The following is a 13,406-nucleotide window of genomic DNA, read 5'->3' as shown; positions in this document are numbered from 1 at the left end:
AAGCTCTTACATGACTCCGAATTACTAGCAGCGCATGCAGTGAATGACGAAAGTGAGGCTTCCCACCAGTTAGCTGGGTGTCTCTTTACACAGCGCAAGAAAAAGAATGGAACATCACTTCCGCTTTCATACAAAACATGTCGTCACTTTCACACCTGCAAATCATGTAGTGTTTCCATATTTTTGGCCATCCCTGTAGCTAAATGTAAATCTTGAACCTTGGATGGTAAATGTATTTCATGTAGTAAAAATGTAAAATTTGTGTAATAGCATCTTGAGGTAATTGTCTATGCAGACATGATGGTTAACTGCTGCAATGTATGAATTACATTTAATATGTACATGTGAATATTTAATGTTCTTTTTAGAAGAACGGTTGTTTAATATGACATTTTTAATAATCTATGGTGTCTTGAATGTCTGAGGACATCCGACATCCAGGATGCTCTCAAATACTTATTACTGGCTTCCAAATTAAAATGGTTTTCCAACCTACTGATTGTTAATTCTGTACAATGCCAATCAATACCTTTTTGAAAGGAGAGTCTGTATTTGTATACCAGATTACCCCTGGTTTCAGATGACAGGTACTTTGCTTGACTGAAATCCAGGACCCACTGAAATCAGTGATTTGTATACAGGTAATTTTATGAATTTTGGTAATGGCACAGACAAGTGCAGAAGATGATGTCCTGAAAAAAAAAGAGGTTGGTTTAAAGAAGTTGTTCACCTTTTAAAAAAAGAAATAATAAATTCACATATTTTTGCTGCATTTATAATTTTTTCCTGCAGGAGACCACAAAGCATTGCACCAATGCTAAGAGGGAGTCAGGGGTGCAATGTCAGGCTGCTGCAGGGCTTGTGAATGAATTACAGGGGGTGCCCATCAGCACACTTGCAGTTTATTCAGAACTACTTTGTTGAAGTGGATGACAGTTTATTCATTAAAGTGATTATAAAGTCTAGTTTTAAAAATAAATAAATAACAAACATGTTATGCTTGCCTCCTCTGTGCAGCTGGTTTTGCACAGAGCAGCCCGTATCCTCCTCTTCTTGGTTCCCTTGGTACTGCTCCTGGCCCCTCCCTCCTATCGAGTCGAGCTGCATCTCTGTGTGTCCATTAAGACACGGCGCTGCCGTTTGGCCCTGCCCCCCTCTCTCCTGATTGGCTCACTGACTGTGACAGCCACGGGAGCCAATGGCGCCGCAGCTGTATCTCAGCCAATAAGGAGGGAGAGTCCCAGGATGGCCAAGGGACTCGTGAACCTCGCTGGACAGAGAGGGGGCACAGGTTAGTATTAGGGGTGCTGGGGGGCTGCTACACACAGAAGGCTTTTCATCTTAATACATAGAATGCATTAAGATAAAAAACCTTCTGACTACAACTCCTTTAACAGGTAACTGTGAATGAATGATGTGGCGATGTGGGCGAAGCCCTGCATGGCTGTGCTTTTCCTGAATTGTGACAGCGGGTGCGGAGAGAACAACCCCCACCCACTGTCACACTGGCGGGGGGAGCTACTGGAACACATTACACTATCTACCCAAAATATGGGTGGCACTGGCACATGTAATATTTTGAAAAAGGTGATCTTATCCTTTAACATTGAAACAATGGTAATTGTCAGTAATGTCTTTTCTTAATGATGGGGAAGGTTGGGTTCTTTTGATCACCTTGAACCTAGTCCTAAATAATCTAGGAACTCCAATTGTTGAAAATATTGGTTGCCTGGCTGTCATGTGGATCCTCAAGCTTTAAATGCTTGAGTGTTTGAACTAAAACGTGTATACTATACATTAAATCTGAATTCCAGATCCAGAGCAAACCGCTGCTCTTCCTTTCTTTAAAAGCTTGTCATAATTAGTAGTATATGTAGCTTTAGACTAGAAGATGAATAATGCTTTGCCTTTTTTATGTTCTTTATTTTTTTCCCTTTTTTTGTTTTTCCAGTTTTTAAGATTAATCACCCAGCAAGAGCTGCCTACCAGGTTGCTGCTTTGCCAAGGGTAAGCTGTATAGACTTTTGTAAACATTCAAAAAAAGTAACTGTTTTGCGATTGCTTGAAAGTAGTTAGGTGGAATTACAATGCAGTTTGTTACATACCCATGACACAGCCCTGACAGATCTAGCAGTGAATAAATGTTTTTTTGGGGTATTTTTTTTTTTTTTTTTCTGGAGTGTCACTAAATTATCAACAGTATTACCATGAACCATATCTAAATGTGTAAATGATACCAAAGATGACTGCTCTGTCTGTGGAGGACAGCAAGAATTGTCCGTTTGCATGTCCTAGTACCACTTACACAATAAAAAAAAGTTGAATAGATACAACTGTACTCACCACACATTCCAAGATAGGAGCTTTAGCGTGTCATCTATGTAAAGCGCTGAAAAAAGGCCACTTTAAAGTCTACTCTTTATAGACCGGGTACAATTTGGCTAAGGTAAGCTTATAGTTCCATTTAGGGAAGTAAATACATTAGCACTCAATTGACATAAGGTTTATGTCCCCTCAAAGTGGAACTTCAGCAAAAAAAAAAAATATACAAATAAAAATTTGAAAATAAAGTAAGGCGCTATTCACATTGCCAAAAAAAAATGTGTGTAGTGAAATCTGGGAGGAGAATTCTAGAGTTGTCAGACCTCCATATATTTTAATTCCATACTCAAAATAAATATTTATCATATAGTGTTGCAAAAGCTTAGAAATATTAGGTGAAAAGAGAGCAAATGCAAAATAAATGATGTCCCAAAACTTTAAAGTTCTTCAGTAAAGTCCAGTGTTTTTTCATCCAATCAACTAATCTCATCACCATGCTGTGCGTAAAGAATCTTGAACAAAAATCTCCACCCCCCAAACAAGCAGTTCTCTACCATGTGTGATAATAATTATTATTATTATTATTATAATACAGGATTTATATAGCGCCAACAGTTTGCGCAGCGCTTTACAATGTGAGGGAAGACAATACAGTTACAATACAATTCAAAACAGGAGGAACTAGAGGCAAATGCACTTACAGGACCAATATAGCCTTTTTATTACACCAGTAAGAACAAATATGAAGGTCAATCCACCTGGAGTTCCTCATGACGCCTTTCCGGTAGAATGCATAGAGGTCGGGTCACTGCTCGTTGACTTGACCAACAGGCGACTTCTTATGCAGGTGAGGTGGAACGCATGCCGGATCTTAGAAGGTAACGGCGGCGTGGCTATACTACATAGCGGATATTTGAGTAAATTGACTGTGGATATTACACGCTGATTGAGCTGGTACCGGTCTGGGTACTTTTTAATGTAAGAGCAACCTATTGGATATGCTTTTAGGAAATTGATTTTAATAAACAGTATTGATCATCCTGTTGTTTTTTTTTTTGTGATTGATGATAACCATTTGATGGGAAAATATATACATTGGTATGTGGATATTTCAGGCGCAGACTTGACAACCATATTCGGTCTTACTGGTGTAATATAAAGGCTATATTGGTCCTTGTGACCGCAGGACTCTGTTGAGTGCATTTGCATTATCACACGTGGTAGAGCACTCGTTGTTTGAGTGGAGAATTTTTTTCAAGATTCCTTTTGCACAGCACAGTGGATGGGATTAAGTGATTGAAATAATGCTGGACTTTGGCGTTTTGGCACTTTTTTTTTTTTTTTTTGCATATTTTTTTATGTGTATTTTTTTTTTCATCTAATATTTCTATACTTCTGCAACACTATATGATAAATGTGTATTTTGAATATGGAATGAATGTGTATGGAGGTTTGACACAACTCTATAATTCACCTCCCAGATTTCACTACACACACTTTTTTGGGTTAATGGGAATAGCGCCTTACTTGATTTTTATTTTAGTGTGTTCTACACTTAAAGGGGCATCTGTCACATAAATGCACGTAGGTATTTATGGTTGGGGTTGTTTATATATTTTGATCCTAAAATGTAACTCCAGTTTGCATGAGAAGGAATTACATCATCAGTGGCCACCCAGTGACTGATGTTGTATGTGGAAGAGGCAGAGAAAAGATGATGGCAATGGAACAATGAGGGGAAGTGCAAAGCTTGCATCACTGGAGAAAGGCAACACTAGGGGGAAGGTCTACGCAAGACTATATACATACTTGCAGATTATGGCAAGTGCTCTGCAGACATTCTGCAGATTTCGTTTTTTTTTTTTTTTTTCCCATAAACATTTTAACAGATTTAGTTATTCTTTAGTCTATTTATACTTTGCAAAGTTAAAAGCTAAGAGTTTACAGGTGCCCTTGTATAATTTTCAGTAGGTCACCTTTCTGTAAAAGTTTTTCTTATTTTTTCCACTCTTCCATAGTCTAAAACTTAGCAGTTGTTAACCTACTTCTGTTAATGGTCTAATGTAAAGTGCTTTCTAAAGGTATCTGCCATCACAGGGATTGATGCAATAAAACTTATCTATTGGGAAAAGAGGAAGTCTCTACCTATTCTGATTTCTTAGCATTCTGTAACATCTATCCTTCCTTTCTATCAGGGAGGGAGAGTGGAAATTGAAGCTGTGGCCGTCCTTGGACCTATAACAGAAGTTTCCTCAGCACTTTGAGGATGAATGGTGCACAAAATCCTGCAAGAATTCAACAGAACACTATAGGAGTGATGCATTCTAATGAAGCAAAAGTTAAGAGCTGTTGCTCATAGCAATGAATCATGTATAATCTTTATAGTAAATCTATATTGCCAATATAAGTGATGACATAAGGCCATTGTTGAATATAATGTGCCAAATCATACTTTTCATTTGTCTATTCATCTTCTGTACAGTGCCACTGCTGCTACCTTTAATGGTTAGGGTTTTTTTTTACAGTTAAGTCTCAAACCCATTCAGTAATGGCCTTTTTAAATATTAATATTGGAATTACAGTGGAGGTAAATGCCTGTATCTGCCGGCAGCCCATAAGGACTAGAACTTATTCCATTATTCCACAATGGTGTCTCTAAGTCATACTGAGTTCTGTGTACTTGTTCAGACTACAGATTGGGCCATAGTTGCATTGTACTAGTGACAGCTACACTGTATACATTCCTAAAGTGTATCTCTAGAATGTTTAAAGGACACTTTGTATAATACTTAGAAAAAAACATTTCATTAATAAACATTGATTAATCTTTGTGTAATGTGTCTATTTATTCTTTACCTTTGCTTTATACTTCAGTACTGAATCTTATAGTAATTTATCTTATTTCGAACAATATACTTTGTGTATTAATTGCTAAGAAGGCTAAAATGTATATTAAAGTCAGCCCTCAAAAATTCCACTTGCCTGCTCACATTTGGCGAGTGGAATTATGAGGATGGCGAGTAGTAGTGCCTGTGCTGTGCATGCCGCCGTTCACATCAGCCTGCGATTACATTCTTCTTCAGAAAAGGGTGGGCTCGGGGAGCAGAGCACTGCGCCCTGAGCCCACCCATTGTGTGACAATAGTGAATGAATATTCGCTATTGTCACAGGGATCCTCTTCCTGATCCTCCCTCCTACTGGCCAATCAGGAGGCAGGTGTTTCCTGATTGGCCGAAAGGCGAACAATTGCAACTGGCCGAGGAGGAGGGAGACACGGAGGACGCGCAGGATTGATAAGAAGCCGCCCGCTGCAGGTAAGTGCACGCTGGTCTCTCTGCACTCTGTGGGCGCTCTGCAATGAAAGGGGGCACGCTGTGGATGCCCTGCATTGAAAGGGGGCACGCTGTGGGCACCCTGCATTGAAAGGGGGCACGCTGTTGGCGCCCTGCATTGAAAGGGGGCACGCTGTTGGCGCCCTGCATTGAAAGGGGGAACGCTGTGGGCGCCCTGCATTGAAAGGGGGCACGCTGTGGGCGCCCTGCATTGAAAGGGGGCACGCTGTGGTTTTTGAGATATTTTACGAGGGCGTGTTTAGGGGTGGAGTAGGGTAGGGTTTGGGTGGGGCAACAAGTGGCAAGTAACTCTTAAGGCCTGGCTAGTAGCTCATGACTTGAAATTTTGAGCCCTGTTAAAGTCATAACTTTTATTGGCACAGTGAACTATTGTGGCTATAATCAATAATCAGTGATGGTCAACGTTCTTCATGCAGGCTACCTCAAGTGCAGCCCCTAACATTAGTAAAGGGTCACGCATAATTTTCAGTTAATGTAAATGCATTAATGCAATAAGAGGTGGTAAGAGGCTGCAGACATGCAACAGGAGTTCTTGGAGCCTGGGAACATGTTTCAGAAAATGGTCATAGATGAGATGTCCCATGAGTAGGGTTGCCACCTCATCCCTTTAAAACAGAACACATATTAATTACGCAGGTTCTGTGGCTGATTAAGGTGGTAATTAAACTCACTTGGAGCCTTCTCTGCATTAAATTAGCCTCAGAACCTGTGTAATTAATTTGTGTTCTGTTTTAAAGGGATGAGGTGGCAACTCTACCCATGAGACTATTGGAGATCACTGCTATTAAAGCCCCTTTACAAGTCAATGCTTCCACATTTGTGCTGTCTGTACCCCCCTTAAAAATTGCCTGTGCTACTGTTGCTATTTCTCTTAAAGTGATTGTTAATGATCTTGTAAAACAACCCATTCAGTTTGAAATAGAAATGAAATGCACAAAATTTTTGTATAGATATAAAAAAAAAACAAATACCTATAATATTCTTGTGAATATTGCCTGCATAAGAGCTGGGAGCAGGAGAAGCAGCAGCATAATGAGCTTCCCAGTGAACAGCTGTGCTCCAAGGGAGTGTCAGGGCAAGTCTGATCATTGGAGGAGAGCATGCTGAGTTACAGCTAGAGAACTGACCATGGCGTGATCTCCTGCTTAATGTGGTCAGTTTTTCCATAGGAAAGCAAGAGGACTAGCAGGAACACCAGGGTTTTCACATAAAGGAAGCAATACAAGAGAACAAGACATTTTCTCATACAAGTACATGGTACATCAGGCACATATCAGGAATATGAAGTGCTGGGGTAACAACTGCTTTAAGCAAGATCTATTAATAAACGTGTCGAAAGAAAAACCTGAAAAAGAAATGGAATGGACAGTACAGAAAAAGTAACAATATTTATCCTTATCTGGCCTGAATAAGCCAAGCCTGTTTTCTTCAGAGAGCCTGAGGGCGACAGGGTAAATGCCAAATGGCTACAGGTTGGGCACCAGGAATCTACAGCAACCAAACTGCAACTGCACCTTATAGCAGTTCAGTGCAGTCAGCCAAGTGATAAAGGATTTCTGATTGGTTGATAGGGATTACTACATTCTTAAAATGATTTGCTTTTGTAAAGTTCAAAGTCACAGAAATGTGTGCAGTCAGGCATTGCACCAACCATCTCTTACTTTTACAGAAGTTGTGCAGAGTATTGAAATATGATTGCTGTAGGGCACCATAGTTTGACCCACTCTTCTCAGTAGCAGAGCTAGTCTGATACACCACCTGTGCTTCTCTGCAATACATTTCTTTGTAAGGAGGGGATTTGGCAGTTAATCAGACATGCACTAATGCTCAAGAGAACCAAGCAACATTGTAATTGTAAATTGAAATTGTATTTCTATGCAAAATCCATCACAAAGCAGAACGTGCAGGACTACAAAGAACTTCAGTTGGGTGTTAACCCCCTTTCCTTTTTTACAATCCTGTATATTAATGTCTGTGTTGTGGATACATAAATAAATGCGTCCTCTGTTTGAGAGCCACCACTCAACACATGTAGCTGCTGGTTCTCAATCCCAGCTCTCGGTAATATTACTGGCCTTCAATGGCAATCGAAAACCACTGAATGGTTCACAATTATGTGACCATTATGTCAGCTATAAGTGCCGGTTCACACTTGTGCGATTGCGAACGGATGCGATTGCTATGCGAATTTGCAGTGCGAGTTTACCTTGTGTTTTTCAATAGTACCAGCGCGATTGTAATGAAAATTTGATTGCGTTGATTATGTTAATTAAGCTCAGGAGGGGTGGAGCTGAGGGGAAAAATAAAACAAAAAATAAGAATTCGCACATATCTGAACTGATAATGCGAGTCCAGACCGATTTACATTGATGTCTATGGAGACTAAATTCGCAACGCAACACTGTAAACTCGCACAAGACCCTTTTCATCATCGCATTATATTCGCATCTCAATCGCAACGCATAGATGTGAACGACCATCGCGAATACAATGTATTTTAGGAATACATGCGAATCTAGACTTTTCATAACGCATCGCATTCGCAGTAAAATCGCACAAGTGTGAACCGGCACTAACATAGCGATCGTGTGTGAGCTGGAGCCTTCATTAAAGTGACACTAAACTCCCATTTTTTTTTATCAAATAAAATAAATGCAATATGTGTGCATATACCTAGAATGCTCATTTCCTTTATCTCTCAAATGCAGGCATTTTTTTCTGCTGCCCTAGGGTGGCTACATTCATTCTCCCTGCGCCCCTGGCGTATGTAAATGTAGCCACCTTTTCCTGCTTACCCCCACAGATTCAGCTCTATAAAATACAGTGGGTACGGAAAGTATTCAGACCCCCTTAAATTTTTCACTCTTTGTTATATTGCAGCCATTTGCTAAAATCATTTAGGTTCATTCTTCTTCCTCATGAATGTACACATAGCACCCCATACTGACAGAAAAACACAGAATTGTTGACATTGTTGCAGATTTATTAAAAAAGAAAAACTGGAATATCACATGGTCCTAAGTATTCAGACCCTTTGCTGTGACACTCATATATTTAACTCAGGTGCTTTCCATTTCTTCTGATCATCCTTGAGATGGTTCTACACCTTCATTTGAGTCCAGCTGTGTTTGATTATACTGATTGGACTTGATTAGGAAAGCCACACACCTGTCTATATAAGACCTTCCAGATCACAATGCATGTCAGAGCAAATGAGAATCATGAGGTCAAAGGAACTGCCTGAAGAGCTCAGAGACAGAATTGTGGCAAGGCACAGATCTGGCCAAGGTTACAAAAAGATTTCTGCTGCACTTAAGGTTCCTAAGAGCACAGTGGCCTCCATAATCCTCAAATGGAAGACGTTTGGGACGACCAGAACCCTTCCTAGAGCTGGCTGTCCGGCCAAACTGAGCTATCGGGGGAGAAGAGCCTTGGTGAGAGAGGTAAAGAAGAACCCAAAGATCACTGTGGCTGAGCTCCAGAGATGCAGTCAGGAGATGGGAGAAAGTTGTAGAAAGTCAACCATCACTGCAGCCCTCCACCAGTCGGGGCTTTATGGCAGAGTGGCCCGACGGAAGCCTCTCCTCAGTGTAAGACACATGAAAGCCCGCATGGAGTTTGCTAAAAAACACCTGAAGGACTCCAAGATGGTGAGAAATAAGATTCTCTGGTCTGATGAGACCAAAATAGAACTTTTTGGCCTTAATTCTAAGCGGTATGTGTGGACAAAACCAGGCACTGCTCATCACCTGTCCAATACAGTCCCAACAGTGAAGCATGGTGGTGGCAGCATCATGCTGTGGGGGTGTTTTTCAGCTGCAGGGACAGGACGACTGGTTGCAATCGAGGGAAAGATGAATGCGGCCAAGTACAGGGATATCCTGGACAAAAAACTTCTCCAGAGTGCTCTGGACCTCAGACTGGGCCGAAGGTTTACCTTCCAACAAGACAATGACTCTAAGCACACAGCTAAAATAACGAAGGAGTGGCTTCACAACAACTCCGTAACTGTTCTTGAATGGCCCAGCCAGAGCCCTGACTTAAACCCAATTGAGCATCTCTGGAGAGACCTAAAAATGGCTGTCCACCAACGTTTTTTCATCCAACCTGACAGAACTGGAGAGGATCTGCAAGGAGGAATGGCAGAGGATCCCCAAATCCAGGTGTGAAAGACTTGTTGCATCTTTCCCAAAAAGACTCCTGGCTGTATTAGATCAAAAGGGGGCTTCTACTAAATACTGAGCAAAGGGTCTGAATACTTAGGACCATGTGATATTTCAGTTTTTCTTTTTTAATAAATCTGCAACAATGTCAACAATTCTGTGTTTTTCTGTCAGTATGGGGTGCTATGTGTACATTCATGAGGAAGAAGAATGAACCTAAATGATTTTAGCAAATGGCTGCAATATAACAAAGAGTGAAAAATTTAAGGGGGTCTGAATACTTTTCGTACCCACTGTAGATATATATTTGGATACAGGCACAATTTCCATACTTTTGACTCTGTATGCCACCAGAATAAAACTAAACAATTCAAATTTATGCACACACATCATAGGTTGAACTGGATGGACTGATGTCTTTTTTCAACCTCACTAACTATGTAACTATGTAACAAATTAATTTGAAGTGCAGACTTTAAGCTTTAATTCAAGGGGTTGAACATAAATATCAAGTACAAATTTTAGGAACGGCAACCATTTTTATACACAGGCCCCCCATTTTCAGGGGCTCAAATGTAATTGGACAAATTAATATAATCATAAATATTTTGTTGAGAATCCTTTACTGGCAATGACTGGCTGAAGTCTGGAACCCATGGACATTACCAAAGACTGGGTTTCCTCCTTTCTGATGCTTTGCCAGGCTCTAACTGCAGCTGTCTACAGTTGTTCTTTGTGGATCTTTTTGCCTTTACTTTTTCCTTCAGCAAGTGAAATGTATGTTCAATTGGGTTGAGATCAGGTGATTGACTCGGTCATTGCAGAATAATTCACTTCTTTTCCTTCAAAAGCTCCTGAGTTGCTTTTGCAGTGTGTTTTGGATAATTGTCTAGCTGTACTGTGAAGCGCCATCCAATCAACTTTTCTGCATTTGGCGGAACCTGGGCTGACAGTATATCTCTAAACACTGCAGAAGTCATCCGGCTGCTCCTGTCTCGTCATCAATAAACGCTAATGACCCAGTGCCCCTGGAAGCCATGCATGCCCATGCCATCACACTGCCTCCACCATGATTTGCAAAGGACGTTGTGTGCTTTGGCTCATGGGCTGTTCCAAGCCTTCTCCACACTTCACATCATTTTGGCACAGATTAATTTTAGTTTCATCCGGCAAAAGAATGTTTTTCCAGAACTGGTCTGGCTTTTTTAGATGTTTTTTTTGGAGGATCCGATCAGATCCACCTAAAAAACTGACAGGCGGATCTGATCGGACCGCCCGTGTGAAAGAGCCCTAAATGATGAAGAAATAAAGAAGTAGCCCACACCTGGCCATGAAACCTCTTTTGATTTAATTGTCCAATTACTTTTGGTCCCTTGAAAAAGGGGGATGGCTATTTTATAAGAGTGGTAATTCCTAAACCCTTCCTCCGATTTAACTATAGCTTGAATATGTTTTAGTAAATACCTAAAAAAAATTTAAAAAAATAGTGTCTGTGTCCAAATATATATGGATCAAACTAGTATGTATAGAATGGTGTATGTGACCAGAAAAAAACAGCACTGCTTGCTTTTACACTAGTAGTGTTGAGGTACATCAGTGGAGGATACGCAGAACAAAAAAGAAGACTGGTAAGAGATTTTAAAAAGAAAAACAGGGCCATGTTCTACCTAATATCTTAGCATGATTGACGTGTAAAAAAAAAAAAAAAAAGTTTAGTGTCACTTTGACAAAATAAGCCTACAGCTTGCAATTGCCACTGCAGCCTGTAGGTTGGATCAGACTGCCTACTTTCCAAAAAGGAGTAATTGGGAGGGGGGATCTGTTCTGCCCTGGCATTTCAAGGGCCTCAAGAAATGAGAAAATCCGTCGGTACATCAGGATTAATCAATTTTCAAATATATTTCACCGTTTGTAGACGCTATAACTTTCACACAAACAAATGAATACACACTTTGGGTTTTATTTTATTTTCATTTTACCAAAGACGTGTATCAAAATACATTTTGCCCAAAATTTTTGAAGAAATTTGATTTCATTGGATATGTTTTATGACAAAGTAGAAAATATTGTTTTTTTTTTTTTTCAATTTTTAGGGGTTTTTTTTTTTTGTTTATATAGCAAAAAATAAAAAACCCAGTGGTGATCAAATACAACCAAAAGAAAACTTTATAGGTGCGAAAAAAAATGATTTAAATTTCATTTGTGTACAGCGTTGCATGACTGCGCAAATGCCGGGTAAAGTAGTGCAGTGCTGCGTAGCAAAAAAAATAGTCTGGTCATGAAGGGGGTAAAATTTTTTGGCGGTCAAGTGGTTAATGTTCATGGGGGGGTTGTAAAAATCCTACTGGCTGAGTGGAAATTCCTTCAAACCATGAATGTAGGACTTTTCTGAGAAACATAACAGGCAGTAATTGCATAGATCTTTAGTTTTTATTACTAGAAAACAATTGACAATACAGTATAGCATTTATACAGATAATAGGGTGTGACTGCTGAAGACCAGAAGGGGGCGACATGTCATCTTAACTGGAAGGATGACCTCTTCCACTTAGTACTGCAGACAAATGAACATGTATCACATACAAAAACGTTATGTTGTTTGTCATTTTGCTGGGCTGAGCTGGTAGTTAAGGCACAGAATTGTAGCAACATAGAAAACCCGCAGTCAGTGGTTGAAGTCTTGGCAATGTGGTTTGGAAGAGATGCTGGATTTTACCATCACACAAGTTACATATCTACATTCTCCAGAAATACTCTGAAAACTGTACAAAATAGTCCAAATCATTTCTGTCAGAGAGAAGGTTTAGTCTTCAGCATCTGCTGTATCTGAGGAAGAAATCACAATAGTAAATATTTCATAATGCATGTGTATACCCACTTCTAAGTATTTAGAGGAAAAATATGGATGTCATGTATTTATTAGATGTGCCACATCCTTTACATAGTATGAAACTGACGCAGCAGACACTGTATCTGGGTCAAGTCCCTCTCCAAACTTCGTCTGTCTAACCATTTGGGCCATATAACCCCATGTTTCAGTAACCCTGCCTTCTGAACATCTACTTTTGGCCCTTGGAATAAGCCTGCCCACTGTCAAGTCATTCAAATATTCCAATCTGACCTGTCATTGAGAACCACAGGCCCATCCAGTGACCACCTGCACACTTCTGTACATTGGTTACAAAAATTACAGACTGTCCTTTATTCACTCCATTATTAAACTTTCAGGTATCTTTGTAGGTGTTGCTACTAATCTATATAGATTGATCCACCTCTACACACCATCTATAAGCTATACTCTATCCAACTCTCTGTGGCCAACTCAGAAATCCCTTCATACACACTAACCTGGGAAAAGAACGTAAGACCACTATTACCCCAACAGACTGGAAAAAATTCCAAATTGTTGATCACAACAAAAGTACAGGAAAAGGATATAAACTCAGTCCCAGCTGGTACAGGTGCCCCTCCATCAGGTTGACTTTTCAGTTTGGATCTTTCTTGAAAGTGCCACGCATCTAAAGGCACAACGCTTCACATTTGATGGGAATGCCCCCCTGTTACAACT

The 13,406-nt window shown here is 40.1% G+C and overlaps 2 protein-coding genes across 4 annotated transcripts in view; one reads left to right on the top strand and one right to left on the bottom strand.

Annotated features, from left to right (window-relative positions):
- The window catches only part of RIDA (reactive intermediate imine deaminase A), a 64,931-nt gene extending 60,271 nt beyond the window's left edge, over positions 1-4,660 (top strand). For all 3 annotated transcript variants that reach the window (XM_082259351.1, XM_082259352.1, XM_082259353.1), the window contains exons 5-6: positions 1,952-2,007; positions 4,518-4,660. In XM_082259351.1, the coding sequence (XP_082115477.1) occupies positions 1,952-2,007; positions 4,518-4,586 (125 nt within the window). In that variant the 3' untranslated portion in view covers positions 4,587-4,660. The remainder of the gene's footprint in view (positions 1-1,951; positions 2,008-4,517) is intronic.
- Positions 4,661-12,249: 7,589 nt separating this feature from the next.
- The window catches only part of LOC309556736 (uncharacterized protein), a 50,476-nt gene continuing 49,319 nt past the window's right edge, over positions 12,250-13,406 (bottom strand). Inside the window, exon 4 of the mRNA XM_082259223.1 lies at positions 12,250-12,664. Coding sequence (XP_082115349.1) covers positions 12,642-12,664 — 23 coding nt within the window. The 3' untranslated portion in view covers positions 12,250-12,641. The remainder of the gene's footprint in view (positions 12,665-13,406) is intronic.

Source organism: Pelophylax lessonae, assembly GCF_965119305.1.
Source record: "Pelophylax lessonae genome assembly, chromosome: 5".
Lineage (NCBI taxonomy): Eukaryota > Metazoa > Chordata > Amphibia > Anura > Ranidae > Pelophylax > Pelophylax lessonae.
This window is presented reverse-complemented; position numbering and strand designations above follow the sequence as displayed.